The sequence below is a fragment of the Sciurus carolinensis genome, chromosome 7 (assembly GCF_902686445.1).
Source record: "Sciurus carolinensis chromosome 7, mSciCar1.2, whole genome shotgun sequence".
NCBI classification, from domain to species: domain Eukaryota; kingdom Metazoa; phylum Chordata; class Mammalia; order Rodentia; family Sciuridae; genus Sciurus; species Sciurus carolinensis.
The window spans coordinates 113,168,139-113,186,475 of NC_062219.1; the positions used below are offsets into that span (position 1 = coordinate 113,168,139).

Genomic DNA, 18,337 nt, shown 5'->3' on the forward strand with positions numbered 1-18,337 from the left:
TCCTGGATCTAAGATTCTGAAGTAACCATCTGGAGCAGAACCCTGCCTCCACTCAACACCCCACTGATTTGAACTGGTCACATGTTAATGAATATATTTTGGGTATTTATAATTTCTAAGATTATAGGGTTTTTAGTATAACCTTATTTATCATAACCAACAAAATCAGAATTAAAGTTTTAAAAACTAAACCTAAGCAAAACTACTTAATAGTTGATAAAGTATCATAAAGTATTATCTGAAATCAAAGGATAAAAATATTTCTAGCTGATAGCAGCATTAAGTCTTCCCAGCCCAACTTCTGGTTATCTATAACATTCATGTAATACGTTTTCAAGTATCAAAAAAGAATGTTTTCAAGTTCACTATACAAGGAAAACAATGGAACTAAACTTCACTTCTCTATATCTAACAGAAGTGTTAAAACTCAAAATTTAAGACACACTCTAAAGAATAATTTACTTTTTTTAATGATTACAAAATGCCAAAGTACACGATTAATCAAAATTAATTTTTGCACTATAAAATCATCTCTATTTAGTAATGAAGAACAACAGCTAAGTCTGAGTACTCTTTCCTGATGGAAAATGAGTATGAACAAATACCATACGAAGTAGCTAACTGCCTGCAAAAACACAAATAGTTTTTTCTGACATCAGAGACTTCAGCAAAATTATTTGTAATCTACACAATTTTAGAAACTATGAACAAATAACTCTCCAGAGAAAAACTAACAATCTCTTCACAAATCCTTTTTGTAAATACTACACAAAAAAAGGCCTGTTTGTACCATTTTTTCTAAAGAAAGTCTCCACACCATGACACCAGTTACCTTTATTTTTCAGGGTCTAGTTTAAGAACTTCCCCACAATTTCAGATACCTTATTTCATCTTTCTAAATGAAAGAGTCCATGCTCTTTTACCAGGGCACTAGGTTTCATGGAAATACTACTTTTAACGTATTAATTCCCAGTACAGTGACCATTTGCTCTGAGCTTACTATGTCCCAAGTATTGTGCAGAGCTCTGTCAAAGGATCTCATTTACTTCTTAATAACTGTATAATAAAGAATTTGGCTGGTCTTTGTACCTGGTTCCTGGAAGTAATTTCTATATTCTTGCAAACTCCACGGTATAGATCTGTCTGTGTTATTCAATGCAGGCTCCCCATCCATATACCCAGACCTGATAGTTTTATGTTAACCAGAGAAGGGTTGGACCAACCATGTGGATGAGAACCTCCTGTTTAAAAAAAAAAAAAAAAAAGGGGGTTGGGGGCAGGGCCTACAGGTGTACCTCAGTGGAAGAACACTGCTTAGCATGTTCGAGGCCCTGGGTTCAATTCCCAGTACCACACACAATGCATGTACATTCAAAGACTTTGAATGTGATATTTCTAAGACCAGAAATAGCCTAAATTTTTATTAACAGAAGACTAGTTAAGAATGGAATACTCAAAATAACATGCCAAGAAATAATATGTGGTCATCAAAAAGAAAAAATCAGTGTTCTCTATATGCAGTAATATATAATAATCTTAAGGATAAATTTTTTAATGAAATAATGAAGGTAAGAATAGTTTATGTGGTATGCTAGCATTTATCAAAAAAGTAAGTAGGAATGCTTTCAACATGCACAGAATATCTGCAAGGATACATAATAAATTAAACAATGGTCCCTTCCAGATAAGGGAACAGAGACATTAAGGGATGAGGAAGGGGAGAATACTTTTCGTGGTACATACTTTTGTATTTTGAATGTTATAACCAATGCATGTTTTGCCAGTGTCTAAGGCTGTTCTTTGCTTCCTCTATCCTTAATAAATAGAACCTTGTGACTCTCTTTAGATGTCCTCAAAGTGAAAATTCTTTCCTCACATCATAAGGCATTTCCCTACCCTGAGTGCCTTTTCATTGATTTTATATAATATATAAACATATACATTTCCTCTAAATTAAAAAATCTAGCCGGGTGTAGTGGCACACACCTGTAATCCCAGTGGTTTGGGAGGCTGAGGCAGGAGGATCATGAGTTCAAAGCCAGCCTCAGCAACTTAGTGATTCCCTAAGTAATTCAGTGAGACCTTGTCTCAAAATAAAATACAAAATAGGGCTGAGGATGTGGCTCAGTGGTTAAGCACCCTTGGGTTCAATTCCCAGTACCGAAACAAAAAAAGTCTAGAATGGTATAAATTACCCAATTTCCAGTGAAATTACTTTGCACCTCAGAGGAATCCCTAAATCCCCAAACATCTAATACAGGAAAAATCTACTGAGACCATCTCTGACTCAGTTTCATCTACCAATCCTTCAGGCACAATTAAGCTTCAATTATAGGCAAAAAGTTCACTGCAATACAACCTTTCACTGAGAGAATAAGCATATTCCTCTTTCTGCCATTCTACTCCCCTTCTCCAAACCCCCAAAAACCTATTTCACTATTGCTGTTGAAAATGAGTTTCTTCTTACTTCTAGCAGATCCCAGGACTGGGTTAAATTAATCAAGGTTAATCTACAAAGCAATCAAATAGTAAGTTCTCCCTACACCCAACCTCTTCTCTAGGATGGACCACAGACAGACACATATGGGATTCCTGGGACTAACAAAAATCCTGAACCTAAGGTTAAGAAGGACCCTCTCAAAATAATGAAGTGGCAATATGTTCCTAAGAGAGAGAAATATCCTGTGCACTGTAGCAACTACTGTCTTATTCATTGGCTGGGAATAAGAACAAATGTATTAAGTTATAAAAGTCAGAATGGAGAGGATTTTCCTATACGTAATCCTGAATAACCTAAAAAATAGCCGGTTTACACGTAAACATAACACTGCCACTGGACAAGCATGGAAATGTACAACTAACAGGAATACTAAATCAATTTAAACTAGGAATTGTAAAATAACATCTTTTAAACTATGCCCTGTACTCTGAATAACAGACATTGCTCAACAAATACTTGCTGAGTACCTAATATGTTTGAAGCACTTCACATATACTACGCATCTGAAAATGGGAAACAGCAGATCACAGACCAGTCTAACTGGGGATAATTTAAGAGGAGGATTCAGACCAAGTCCATGATTATGAGTCACCAACATCTCTTTCTACAGCCCAAATATGACTTTTATTTAATATTCTTTGCATATACTTTTAGAAGATAGTATGGCAATACAGCTTGCTTTTAGGAATCAGAATGGTCCTATACAGCAGTGCTCAACTAGTAGAAAAGTCAAAGAAAAGGATGCTAATTTTTTTTGTCTGAGAACATTAAAAAACTATCTAGTTGGTCACGATCATATTTTTAATAGAGGATATTTCTAAGAATTTAAACAAGTTTAGCTGCAAGAAAAATTCAGTCCATTCTTCTCATCTTATTGTGTATGAGTGAAAAATTCATAATAAAACAACATCTGAGAATAAATAAAATGAAAAGAACATGGATTTTAGAGTCAGAGAAGCCTGTTGTGATATTATAATATATATATATAGTTTTGGTTTTTAATTCATGGTTCCTGGTTCATTACTACCATAGACCTTGCTATTTCCTAAGTGACTTAAATAATGTTGGGATACTTTAGGTCTCAAAAGGTGAAAACTCTAATCTTCTCCTGCCCTCCTTTCATCTGCTCTTTTTCTTTTTCCTAAACTGGGTCACAGAAACTAAAAATATACTCTAATCTTTTCCTGTCTTTCTGTCTTGGAGCTGGCTGTAAAGATTCTCTGATAGTAGATCCGAAGTCCCCCATTCCAGATGGGGTCCTGTCTCATACCTGGAAGGAATGCTGCAAAGGGGCATTTAAGAGGAGGATTCAGACCAAGAAGAATCTGAGGAGACAGGCTTTGCCAGTTTCCCCCACTCAGTCTATTACTAGCATTAAATCAAACCCCTTTTTGTCCAGTCACATTTCTACATGGTTGTAGACGTTACAAACCCACTACAAACAATCATAAAACCAGACCAAATACATGAGGGCGACTGTTTTTAGGCACTGAATAACAGGCAGCACAAGACTATAAGAACTAAGAAGAGGGAAATTCATGAAGTGAGCTCCAGGATGGCCCTGACTCTTAGTGAGAGGGTAATTTCCCACCTGTGCCTATGATATGGAGAGCTAATGTTTGAGCACAGCAGGAAGATCCCATTGGGCTAAGGCTAAATCAGAGTTTGGCACAGATAAAATAGCTCAAATCTGTGAGTCAGGGGACCACACAGGTAGAACGAACTCAGGGTGGGAAGGGTAGAAAAGGACAGAAATCTATATGGAATCAATGGTGAGTAAGTCTTTGATTGAGGGTTGGGCTAAATGATTCAGGTTTCCTAGAGAGTGGCTGCTGCAGAATTCACAGTACCACAAAGACACCTAAAGTCTAGCAAGCAGAGCTGGAGGGCTTTGGAGTTCTATTCAAGATACACACCCAGCTAAGACAACAGAAAGGCCACATCTTGGAGTAAGGACTATACAACCTAGAGCAAAGTCTTATTCTGGATCTGTCCTAACAGGAGGTAAGGGAAGTTACAATTATACAAGGTGAGAAAACTATAAAGAACCACCCCACCACCACCAAAAGAACTAGAGAGATCACTATAAATGTTTTTTTAATATCTATTTCAGTATGTATAAATAGATACATAAAAAATAAATGTAGATCCATTGAGAGGGCCTGGGAGTACTGACACCCCATAGCAACAAGCACAACTATCATCTTATTTCTAAAAAACATTGTCCACTAAAAGGAAACAGGTTTTTTGGCAAAATGGTTGATTTCAAGACTTGGACAGCAAAATTTCAAGAAGTGTCTAGGTTGCAATATTGTTGTACCAGAAAGAAAGAAAAGCTCAAAGCATAATGGGCAGACGAAAAAGAACAAACACAGTATGAAAGGGCTCCTACAGGTCAAATCCAGGACAATTTCATCTTAAGAATAATGGGGGGCTGGGGTTGTGGCTCAGTGGTAGAACACTTGGCTAGCATGTGTAAGGTACTGGGTTCAATTCTCAGCACCACATATAAATAAATAAAATAAAGGTCCACTGACAATTAAAAAATAAAAAAAAAAGAATAATGGGACTCCATGAATAGATACTGATATAAACAAGTAAACTGCAGGTTTGATACCAAGCATTGCAAAAAAAAGAAATAAATTGATGAAAGTCTGGAATGGAAGAAGGTATTTAATAGTCACGAAGTACATTCCCACAAAATACTTATTGATGACATAGGGAAAAATTAAGTTTATAGTTAAGTCTTGTAGACATCCCCTTAACTGAAGAATTGGCATCACCAGTCACAGAATAAAATCATATACCATATGACAGGGTTAAAACACAATTTCTGTGGTCAATCATCCACATAATGGGATATTATCTAGCTGAATAGTATAAGCCAAATGGAAAGACATCAAACAGAGAAAGAGAAATTTACCCTAATACATGTAACACTCCCTTTTGTATATGAACATGTGCGTGTGTGTGTATGTGTATGTTTAAGATAGCCATGTACATGGATTGACATATAAATAGAATATTTCTAAAAGGATACATAAGACAGTGTTAACAATGATTAGTTCTGGGAAACAGGAATGGTTACTTAAAAAGGGGACAGGGCATTTTGTTCTTCCTCTACCCTTGTATACTCAATCTTTACCATGAATTTTTTTAAGTGAAGTCTTCTTTACAGCAGTAAATACATACAACACCAAGGTCTTAGTTTATTCCCAACCAAAAGGAAACTCTTCGGAGAAATGACTGATGTTACATATGGGTCAGAATTAAGTACAAAGTGAGCCATGGACATATTGTGCCAGGAAGGAAAAAAGCACCCAAAAAAATGAATGGAGGCATGAAAAGAACAAAGAAGCTAGTATCATGGGGCTCCCATTAGCCAAATTCAGGACAATATGAACATCAAAAGGAACCCATTGTAACTAAAAAAAATTAAGAAAATTAAGGAAGTGATTACTGCAAGAGTGAAGATAGCAATTAATTCTGGAGGAGGAAGAAAGCACACAGTGGATTTTTGGAATGCTGGTGACAATCTGGTTCTAGATCTGAAAAATAATCATGTGAATGTTTCTTTTATAATTATTAAAAAACAGGTATTCTGGTATGTACTTATAGTAAATGTACACATTATATTTCATAATTTTAAAATGCAGATTTTAAGGTTTTAGGAAAAAAGATGTAGTGAAGTAAAAACAAGTCTTCAGTAAGAAAATTGTCATATTTTACCTGCAAGAGTACGTAGGCTCTCCTACTTTAAAAACTCGACCACAAAGATGAGAAGGTTTGTTTGCTTGCTCAAGTTTTGGAAATCCAAACGCAGGATCTTCACCACACAGGTACCATTCCATTGGTCCCAACAAAACATGCTGTGCCAGCATGTCTTCTCTCTGTGGAAAAGGGTTGGGTCCTCTGCAGTATATTTTGGGTACATAGTGGGCTAAATGTTGGTATACTTCTCTAGTGAGGTCAGTTGCTTGAAGCCATTTCTTTAAAAAAAGAGAAGAAAATAAACAATGTCAGTAAACTGCTAACTGGAACAATTACACCCAACTATCTTTTGGGTACAAAAATAATGATTAAAGAATCTTATTTATAACATTCACAAATGTATATTAGAAACAATGTATTAAAATGCCAGTGTTTTAGATTTCTACTTTAGAGTCTAAGTAAAACTAAAATAAAGCAAACCCTTTCTACAAAATGACTCTTGAAACAAAATTCTATAGGAAGAATAGGGAAATAACCACAAGAAATTCTTATATGATACTAGTCATAGAGCACATCTGACTTCTTTCTTCTCTAATGTTTTGCTCAAATGTTATTCTGATTGTGGTGTGGATCCTGCCAATTTCCTTAGAAGAAGAGCATGTAGTAAACTTGAATAGCCAATATACAAGTTATATTTCTCACTGATTAATAAACAAGTTTATAAGTTGGGTGTGGTGGTGCATGCCTGTAATCTCAATGACTCAGGAGGCTGAGGCAGGAGGATCTTAAGTTCAAGGTCAGCCCCAGCAACTTATTGAGAACCTGTCTCAAAATTTAAAATGAGGGGATGAGGATGTGGCTCAGTGGTTAAGCACCCATAGGTTCAATTCCCAGCACCCCAAAAACAAACAAAAATGAGTTTCTATATATATATAAAATCTCTTATGAATGTCAGTCCACAAGAGTCTTTGTTCTATCAATTATGCCTTCTTTCTCTGATCAACCTCTATGAAAACATGATCAACCTGCTCTCCACTCTAAAAACAAAGTCAATTTTCTCTGTCCCCCAAACCATTACATCTAAAGACCTATTTACAGTTATACTTAGGTATTGCACAGGCACCAACTTAATATATCCAAAATTGAAGTCATGATGCTCCCTTCCCCACCAAAATCTGTTATTCTCCCCATTTCCTTATTTTAGCATCTACCAAGATATCCAAACCAGAAAAACCTGAAGATCTTCCTTCTTTCTCACCCCTACATGCAATCATCCTGTCTTGTTAACCAGTAGGCTTCCTAAGTATCTCTTGATTCTGTTTCTTCACAGCTCCACCTCTACTGTATCCTAGTTGACCCCTTGAGTCAAATCTCCTACATGCCTAACGAAGTCCTTTGTTTTCACTGTATCTCAATCTTCTCCTGCCCTGTCTCACTCCTCTTTCTCTGCTTTACAAAGCTATTTTCTACTCATTCATGGGAGCTCAATTTGTTTCACTTCCTATAAGTCATCTTCTCAGGCCATTCCCCACCCCCACCTCCTTTCCCTATAATCCGAGGTCTAAAATAGAACCTGGCCTTCATGAGCATTTAGCAAAATTGTTAAGTGAAGGACTATAAATATGTTTATACTACTTATTGTCACATAATACTGACATTCCAGAAAGATGCTCCATGTGGCTTTAATGAAAGTAGAGAAATCCATGCCTGCAGTATGGATCATATATCAGTCTCTAAAAATTAAACCAAGTAAGTCATAGGGGCATCCTTCAAACCACTTCCTTTCCTTTCCCTTTATACTGTCATTTATCCCCATCTTCTCTGCCAACTGTTGCCTATGCTTATTTGTTCTCCATACTGCTCTGTGTAATTTATAAGAAATTTTGGCTCTAAGCCAAATAAAAATTTAAAGTCAGAAAACATGAAATAAAACAACTTACTTCTTTTTTAAAAAAAAATTTAGTTATAGATGGACACAATACCTTTATTTAAATTGTTTATTTTTTATATGGTCCTGAGGATGAAACCCGGTGCCTCAAATGTGCATAGCAAGTGCTCTACCACAGTCGTCAAATGACTCACTTCTACTAAAATGTAGTTAACTGAACTGCTAACGCGATTCACAGATCCAGTGTTTGCCTATGGATTACCTCAATTCCAATTACATTTGCTTAAAAAAAGATTATGTTCAAGTGATAACTAACACCCGAAGAAATCAATATAAGGTCTCCGTTTTAACTATTATTTGTACCATCTTCATCCTCCTTCCTTCTAAAAACAGAGATTTAAAATATTCATGAGGACTGGGATCTTTTTTTTTTTTTTTTTTGCAGTGCTGGGGATTGAACCCAGGGCCTTGTGCTTACAAGACAAGCACTCTACCAATTGAGCTATCTCCCCAGCCCGAGGACTGGGATCTTATTAGAATAAGATATATTCCAGGTTTGTATAAATATATCAAAATAGATGCCACTGTAATGTATAACTAAAAAGAACAAATTTTTTTTAAAAGAGGTGATTCGGTCATGAGGGCTCTGCGCTCACAAATGGATGAATGTCATTATCACAGAATGAGTTAGTTATCTTGAGTGGCTTCTTGGAAAAAAAAAGAATGAGGTTGGCCATGCACTAAGGCCTTGCCAGATATGGGTCTCTCCGTCTTAGACTTCCCAGTCTCCCAAAGTGAAAGAAACACATCTCTGTTCTTTATAAATTAACCAGTTTAGCTATTCTGTAGGTAGCACAAAAGGACTAAGACAAAGCCCTACTGGACTAAGACAAAGACCTAGAAGTGGTGGGACTGTCATTTCAACTGCTAAAAAATTTGCTTAGAAGTTGTTTGTGTAGTTGGAAGAATGTGTGTGTTTTCACTATATTAAACTCATGGAGTTTTGATGCTACATAAATCAGAAAAAAAATAAAATAATCACGAGGTAATATTTATTAACTTTCTAGTCAATTTCATGTTTTCATAGAACTTATACTAAAATTTTGTTCATTAAGGGACTGCATGGAAGCATACATTTAAAAACAGTTTTCACCCCTAAAGTGAAACTGTATTTTCCAAACACTATCCCAAACTCTACTAGCTTTTTGTTTACTTTATGCAAGTAAGAAAGTGACTAAATCATTTTTAAAATAACAGCATTCCTTGGGAGAAAAATCTCAAGATTCCAAGGATTCTCTGCCTTTTAGAGTGGTTCCAAATCCATCTTTCTCACTGACACACACACACACACACAAGTACCTACATTTAAAACCCAATCATTATAAAAAAGACAAGTTTAAAAAAAAAAGAATTGCAACAAGCAAACTTAGAATCTTACTCTGAGCTAAGAGATACTTTTGTTGGCCACATTCAAGAATAAACCAATTTTTTACCCATTGCCACCAAACCAAAATATGAATAATCAAATTATCCTACACAATTTATCTTTATGAATGAAATATTAAGCAATGTCTGAAAGAATTCAGACAATTTTGATTTACAACACAATGACAGGTTTTATTAAAAATACAATTTTTGTTTTCCTTATAATTTATGTATCTATTTCTCCTAAAACTTCACAGAATTTTAATCTAAGGAGAATAAAATGCTTCTGAAAGTAAATTATGGTGTCTCAGGGCTATAAGAATAGGTCCAATTTGTTCAAAGATTTCTTCAATGAAAAGTTTAAAAGCAAATATCAGCTTCTGGTTAGAAAAAAAATTGCCACTCTACATAAAACAGAGTAAAGCAAATATTTCACTTTGAATACACTGGTTCAAGAAACAAAGGCATATGTTCCCCATCTTAAAAAGTTTACTACTATTATGTGAAAAATTAAAAAATACTGAACAGATTTGGGCCCTATTACAAGCACTCTCACCTAATTAAACTTATACATCATATATAAAGAGAAATTTACAACTGTCTTTTAGAATAATGGCTCACACATTTCTCAAAAGAATAATATCAGCCGGGCATGGTGGTGCATGCCTATAATCCTAGCATCTCAGGAGGCTGAGGCAGGAGGATTGCAAGTTCAAAGCTAGCTGCAGCAAAAGCAAGGTGCTAAGCAACTCAATGAGACCCTGTCTCTAAATAAAAATACAACATAGGGCTGGGGATGTGGCTCAGTGCCCCTGAGTGCAACCCCTGGTTACCCCAGGCTCCCCCAAAAAGAATAATATTTACAGCTTTTCATATTAGTTCTCACTAACATGCTGTTTCTTCGACAGGAAAAATTATTGACATTTTTAATTTGGCTATATTTTAATTTGTCCTTATTTCAGATACCTGGAGCTGTCACATCCAAGTGCACAAGATTAATAAACATTTACTATCTTCTAAGTCCCCTAAAGGAAGTAAATAAACTGTCAACTCATTCCATTAAAGTAAACATGTTATGACCCTGTTTCTTTTATTAAATGCTGAAGTTAAGTCTTAGGAAAGAGAGCAAGTACAATAAAAACAAAAATGAAAGAATCCCTAGGGGTTAGACTTTTTATTACAGTATCTAATTATCATTCTACCACCAATTAAAATCGTATCCTTTAACCATATTTAATTTGTTTACAAACAAGGATAAGCAATGTGGGAGTTAATGACAACAACATTAGTGCTCCTATGAAATTTTGGGGACTATACTAAAAAAATTTGAAAAAGTTACATTAAGAGATCTAAAAATGAAGAAAGGAGAGTATTTATAAGTAAAAATAATTAATAGAGAAACTCAATAATGAAAGACAAAAAGCCTAATTGAAAAATGAGTAAAGAAAATTAGAAAAATGGCTAATAACCTCACAACTCATGTTCAACATCATGAGTTTTGAGGAAAATGCAAATCAAAAATCACAAGAAAGCACTTCACACTCAACAGAAAGGCTATAATCAAAAACAGACAAATGTTGGCAAGGATGTGGAGAAATTGGAACCTGCACACATTGCTGGTGGGAATGTAAATTGATGCAGTCACTTTGGAAAACAGAGGCAGTTCCTCAAAAGAGTTATTATCATATGACCCAGCAATTCCATTGGTAGGTATACAGCCAAAAAAAACTAAACACACAAAAATTTTAAAAATTTGAACATGAATGTTCATAGCAGCATGTTTCATGTATCACCAAAGTGGAAATAACCCAAATATCTATCATTTAATGAATGGATAAAATGTGGTACATTCCATAAAACAATATCATTTAGCTAAATAAAGGAATGAAATATTAATACATGCTACAACATGGACAAACCTTGAAAACATTTTCCTAAAGGAAAAGCCAGTCACAAAAAAAATATTGCATTATTCAATTTCTACAAAATGTCCAGAATTGGCAAATCTATGGACATGAAAAACAGATTAGTACTTGCTTAGAGTTTGGGAGTATAGAGGAAAATGGGGAATGACTGCTATAGAGTACATGATTTATTTTTTTGGGGGGGGCAATAAAAATATTCTAAAATTGATTGTGGTGATGGTTTGATGGTTATACAACTCTGTGAATACACTAAAAACCACTGAATAGAATTGTACAGTATGTGAATTATACCACAAAACTATATACCATAAATTGTTTAAAATTTTAAAGCCAAAAATAACTCATAACTCATAGAGTTTCTTCACGGTACGGAGGTTAAATGCAAGGGTACTCAACCACTGAGGTACATCTCCAGCTCTGCCTTTTAAAACTTAGACACAGGGTCTCATTAAGTTGCCCAGGCAGGCCTCAAACTTGTGATCTTACTGCTTCAGTTTCCCAAGCCACTCGGATTACTGGCACGTGCCAACCTGCGTGGCAAGACATAACATTCTACATAAACTTCTATAATGAACTTGTTATTTCTTTTATGCTTGGGGAAAAACAATACAGTATATGTACTTCCTTTTTAAAAAAAATGTTAGTTGTCAATAGACATTTATTTATTTATTTATATATGTGGTGCTGAGAATCGAATTCAGAGCCTCACACATCCTAGGCAAGCACTCTACCACTGAGCCACAACCTCAGTCCCTATGTATTTCTTTTTTTTTTTTTTTAATTTTTTTAACATATATTTTTAGTTGTTGATTTACTTGTTTATTTATTTATATGTGGTGCTGAGACTTGAACCCAGTGCCTCATACATGCTAGGCAAGTGCTCTACCACTAAATCACAACCCCAGCCCCCACCATGTATTTCTTAAGTCATAATCATCCAATGTAACATAATATAATCAATATGTGTCATGAAATGTAGACAGAGTCAAGAAGTGCCAGGAGCGGCTGGGGTTGTAGCTCAGTGGTAGAGTGCTTGCCTAGCATGTGTGAAGCACTGGGTTCGATTCTCAGCACCAAATATATATAAAAAAAAAAGGTCCATTGACAACTAAAAATATATTTAAAAAAAAAAAAGAAGTGCTAAATAAGTCAGACCGGAATGGATTTCACCAGGAAAAAGAAACTGGGTCTCTTCTGAGGGCTACTATAATTTTAGGATATTATTTTCCATCTGGACTTTGGTGTCCTCACTAATTCACTCAAAATAACTAGAGTCAGTTTAGATGTTTTTGTGAAGCATAATAGGTGGACTAGATGGGATCACAAAATCTTCCCTCCTCTTAAGAAAACAGTGAATAAACAAACTGTAATAAAGATCAATGAGCACTAGGTAATTTTAAATGCAAGTGATCCTAATAAATTATCAATAACAGAGGTGGAAAGCCTATAGTAAGTGCTCACTTCAGCAGCATATATACTAAAATTGGAACAATACAGAGAAGATTAGCATGGCCCCCGAACAAGGATAACATGCATATTTGTGAAGCGTTCCATAATTTTTAAGAAAAAAAAAAAAGAAAGAAAGTGTATAGTAAGCACTTTCACTGTTTTTTTAATCTTCTCTAAAACTTACTTTTCAATCTAACAGAAAATGTTATCAGGACATTTCCACTTGTGACACAGGGCTGTACTAGAACCTAAGCTAAAGAATAGCTTTAAGTATCAGGTTTTTAACAAAATACAGAGAGTAAACCCTCACAAAATAATGCCAGGCTCAGGTTATATAGCTGGAGGAATACTATATCTTAATATTTGTTTGCATCTTCTTTATATAGAGAAATTTTGTTGGCCTTCAGACTACATTTTTTAAAATATAACTATTCTGAAAGTCACATGAGAGTAAAGAGAGCAAAAAGTGCAGCTCATATTGTGATCTTCACAGACTCAAATTAAATACAGATTAATAACGTTTTGTTGCATTTCCCTTAGTTTTCCCCACTATAAATGCTTGAGAATTTCACTGCACAAAACTGAGAGCACTGGCTCCCAGGACTGGCTTTATAACTAGTTTTCTCAACAAATTGGAGAATCTCTAGTCACCTGGTAACCTGCACTTATAAAATAGGGATAATGGGGGGGCTGGGGAAATAGCTCAGTGAGTAGAGTGCTTGCCCTGTAAGCACAAGGCCCTGGGTTCAAGTCCCCAGCACCCAAAAAAAAAAAAAAAATAGGGATAATGGGCTGGGGCTGTAGCTCAGTGGTAGAGCTACTTGCCTAGTACATGTGCAGCACTGGGTTTGATCCTCAGCACCACATAAAAATAAATAAATAAAAGGCATTGTGTTCATTTACAACTAAAAAAAAGTTTAAAATAAAATATTTCTAAAAAATAAAATAAAATAGGGATAATGGAAGATGCAGCCTGTATCACTGGGTCAACAGACAAAAAATTGGTGGGAGGAAAAAAACAGTATGAGAAGAAAATTGATTAGGTATCAATTACAAGAGATATAGATAGTGAAGAGGTGTTATTATTTTCCTGCTTACTTGTAACACCACTTTCATTTTCTTTTTCAAATCTCTTTGATAAATTGAAGACAGATGGAGGCAGAAACTCCTTGGGTTGTGCAATAATTAAGTAGAAAGTAAATGAATCAGACTAAAAAGTTTAAAACATGCAGACTCATCATTCATCAAAGTATTTCATTAAACTTTTTACCTCTACTGTCATTTATTTCCACGGGGACTTTGGTGTCCTCACTGATTTCACTCAAAGTAACTATTCACTGACCAAAGGCCTCCACAGAGTACCCCCTACCCAATTTTATTCCCAACATTCCTACTAGCTTTTTAAATTGAAGGCCTCAGAAGGAGAGCCCAAGTTGTTTGGGTCCATTCAAAATCACTGTGGGCAATCTGTTCTAATTGGGTGCTCCCTATCCTTATAGAGGAAGGATGCCATTGAGTTTATCAATCCTTTTTCAACTCTGCTACTTATACTAGCATATTCATACTACACTTATCATACTGAATTTAAATGGTTTAAGATTGGGGCCTAACTGCTCCTATTATACTGTAACCAACTCACACTATTAGCTTGTACTTGTTGGCCAAATCTGCCCTTTCAAAGTTATATAACATTTGTTCTCCATCCAACTTTTACCAACTCCTAGACTTTTTTAAAAAATTCTCCCAGCCTCCACTACTACTTTCTCACGTTCAGTACCCGCGTCCAGACACTACTTTCCACATGTGCACCAACGTTGTTCACTAACTGAACCCGTGCAAAAAGAAAACACTGAAGGGGGCAATGAGGGGCAGTGTTTGCATCCTCGGTGCCTAAGGTGGTCATAAAAACAAAGTTGGGGCTTGGTTAGAGAAGCATGCGTCGGCGGAGGCGGTAGTGCTCCCCTTATCCCAGGACGAGGAAATCAGGACCATAAGGTAGGGCGATTACACCAGCCCTAGGGAGCGTCTCTCTTTCAGGAGCTAGCATAAAGGGCAAAGGCCCATGTGTTGGGGACTTAATGGAGTGCGCGGGGAAGGAAGAATAATGGAAGCCCTGTGGGTTCGCAGGGCAGAAGGGGAATGTAAAGATGGTTGGGGCACAGGAGAGCTCGGGGGACTGCCGAGGACAGAAGGAGAGAGGCAGGATTCGTGGCCTCGCCACAGCCAGGCCGCTGGTTATCCCAAGTCAGTGCCGGGCAGCCCAGGGACCTCCAGGAGTCGGTTCCTCCCCCGGGGCGCGGCCTGCGAGGGCAGGACGTACCCGCCCGGCTCCGGCACTCACCCCCGCGGTTTCCTCAGCGGAACATTCCAGCAAACTGCGGTCGATGGCCTGCACCTCGGGCTCCAGCTCCGACGCCATCTTCTCTCCTCCTCCCTAGCACTACCGCCGCTACAGCCGTCCGAGGGCCGTAGCCTCGCCTTAGCCCCGGCAGCCGCGACAGTCACCCCTGCTCCAGGCAGTCGGTCCCGGGCCGTCCAGGCAGCCGCAGATGGAGCAGGACAGGGTGCAAAGGAGGACGCGAACCGACGGGACGGAAGGCGGCCGGCTGCGCTCGCTCTCGGGCTCAGCGCCCAGGAGTCAAGTCACTGCCTCGTCCCTGACCCGAGGAAGGACACAGACAACCCCAGGCCTGGCACTGCCGCTAGCCACTACCGCGTCCCACACCAGGAAAGGGGCAAAAACACCCAGGAGGGGAAGCAAAGCATTCTGGGTAGTGTAGTCGTCCCCGCACGGGAGGGAGGTGGTGCCTTCATAGAGCGCACCACGAGGGCATTGTGGGAGTTGTAGTCCTTCTGGGCGGACACTGGGGAAAGGGCGGGAAACGGGGTGGGGCTTTCCCGTACCGCTAGAATCAAGACAAGAGACTAGAAGAAAGAAGCGCCGTCCCACGGAAAGAGGCGGAAGAGCAAGATAATGCGGGAACTGTACTTTTATTCCTCCAATTCCATTTGTTCAGTTTTGTATCTCTAGGGCGGAGAGCAGTGCCTGGCATGCGGTGGACACTTGTTAGAATCTGGCATATGGCAGGCCCTCAATACTTTTCAAATGAATGAATGGATAACGTTCTATTCCCTTAGTTCTAATGCCCTGTCATTCATCGTACCCTCGTCCCTTATACTAATGGCCAAGTGAGTATTTCCCGGGATTTGGAAGGTTTTAAGACATGTTTTTAAAATTTGTGTGAAATTTAGTTACGGCCACTTAAGATTCATTACAAATCTTCTTGCAGAGGAAAAGGAGTCTATTCTGCCAATTTAAAGATTGGCTTTTGATAGGGACTTTTTGTAGAAGTACATACTAATTATTAGACTAAATGCAAAAGAAAATTATGTTTGGTTAAAGGTAATTAGACTCTTGGGGCTGGGGTTGTAGCTCAGTGGTAGAGCACTTGCCTAACACGTGTGGAGGCACTGGGTTCCATTCCACATTAAATAAATGAATGAATGAATAAATAAATGTATTGTGTCCATCTACAACCAAAAAAAAATTTTTTAAAGAAAGGTAATTAGACTCTTGACTGACAGTTAGGTGACTGGATTTCATAGAACAAGCCTTCAATCTCTTTAGGGTTTTTCAGAAAATTGCTTGCGTATTTTATCAGGTGTGCTAATTTATTCCCAGAAGGCTGTGAATTACATATTTTTACATGTATATAATGTACTTTGACCATATTCACCTTTCCTATGCCCTCTCTTGCCCTGCCCCCATTCCCCTTCATCTTCCTTAATAGTCCATGTTCTATTTTTATGTCATCCTTTTTTCTAGATTCTACCTACGGGGGCAGGGCGGGCAGGAAACATACAATACTTGTCTTTTTGAGCCTGGCTTATTTTCCTTAACATGATAATCTCCAGTTCCATCCATTTTCCTGCAAATGGCATGGTTTTGTTCTTTATGGCTGAAAAATACTCCATGGTTACATATAACCTCATTTTATTTATCGGTTCATTCACTGATGGGCATGAATCCAATGATTTTTCTTTATCCATTCATCCACTGATTCCATGAATTGGTTATTGTAATAGTGCTGTGACAAACATGGATACGGGGCATCTCTGTAGTGTGCTGACTTTTTTTTTTTTTTTTTTTTTTTGTAGTATACTGAATTCAATTCCTTTGGATGTATACCTAGGACTATAGTGGATTGTATAATAGTTCTATTTTTAATTTTTTTGAGGCAACTCCATATTGGTTTTCATAGTGATTATACTGTTTGACATTCCTATCAACAGTGTATAAGTTCTCCTTTTTACCTGAGCTTTTATTCCCTGACTGGAATGAGATGGAAGCTCAATGTGTTTTTGTTGTTGTTTTATTTATTTTGATTTGTTTTGTTTTTGCAGCACTGGGGATTGAACCCTCTATCTCTGAGCTACATTCCCAGCCCTTTTTATTTTTTTATTTTGAGATAGGCTCTCACTAAGTTGCAGAGACTGACCTCCAACTTGTGATCCTCCTGCCTCCACCTCCAGAGTAGCTGAGATTACACGTGTGTACCATCTGACCCCAATATAATTTTGATTTGCATTTCCTTGATAACTAAAGATGTTGATCATTTTCTCATATATTTATTGGCCATTGGTATTTCCTCTTTGGAGAAGTATCCATTCAGCTCACTTGCCCATTTATTGCTTAGATTATTTGTTCTTTTGGTGTTAAATTTTTTTAGTTCTTTATATATTCTGAATATTAATCCTCTGTCAGATGAATAGCTGATGGAGTTTTTCTCCCATTCTGTAGGCTGTCTCTGCATTCTCTTGATTGTTTCCTTTGCTGTGAAGAAGCTTTTTCATTTGATAGAATTCCACTTGTTAATCTTGCTGTTGTTTCCTGAGTAACTGGAGTCCTGTCCAGGAAATCATTGCCTATATATCATATCTTATAGTGTTTCCCTATATTTTTCCTCTGGTGTTTTCAAAGTTTCAGGTCTTACATTAAGGTCTTAGATCCATTTTGTTTTGATTTTTGTACGGGGTGAGAGATAGAGATCTAGTTTCAATCTCCTGCAGGTAAAGTCCAATTTTCCCAGCACCATTTGCTGAAGAGGCTATCTTTTCTCCATTACATGTTATTGGCTCCTTTGTCCAGAATCAGATGATCATAAATGTGTGGATTTATTCCCATTACCCATATTTAAAAAAAATAAGAAAAATGATGTCTAACCTCATAGTACAATTAAGCCTTATTAGCAGTTTTAAAAATAGAAGTAATATATGTATAAAATCAGAAATTCAAAGTCAATGTTTTTAAAAATAAAAATGGAATACACCTTATCCTTTTACCCCCAAGTCCCTCTCTCCACCCCTGCATCATTTAACACTTTCTATAATTCTGTCTAGAAAAAAATGTATATCCACATCTGCCCAGAAATCTATAAT

At 37.0% G+C, this 18,337-nt stretch overlaps 1 protein-coding gene and 1 non-coding gene across 5 annotated transcripts in view; one reads left to right on the forward strand and one right to left on the reverse strand.

The window, feature by feature from the left end:
* Ubr2 (ubiquitin protein ligase E3 component n-recognin 2) overlaps positions 1-15,644 on the reverse strand; it is a 129,147-nt gene extending 113,503 nt beyond the window's left edge. For 2 of the 4 annotated variants that reach the window (XM_047557688.1, XM_047557689.1), the window contains exons 1-2: positions 15,240-15,637; positions 6,230-6,489 (exon numbers count right to left, since the gene is read on the reverse strand). In XM_047557688.1, coding sequence (XP_047413644.1) covers positions 6,230-6,489; positions 15,240-15,317 — 338 coding nt within the window. In that variant the 5' untranslated portion in view covers positions 15,318-15,637. Of the gene's footprint in view, positions 1-6,229; positions 6,490-15,239 lie in introns of those variants that run through there. The other 2 variants (XR_007109405.1, XM_047557690.1) reach the window with 2 other exon arrangements.
* LOC124989867 (U6 spliceosomal RNA) lies at positions 12,903-13,009 on the forward strand. Its single transcript, XR_007109676.1, has one exon. It is a non-coding gene; the product is annotated as a U6 spliceosomal RNA (small nuclear RNA).
* Positions 15,645-18,337: the final 2,693 nt, after the last annotated feature.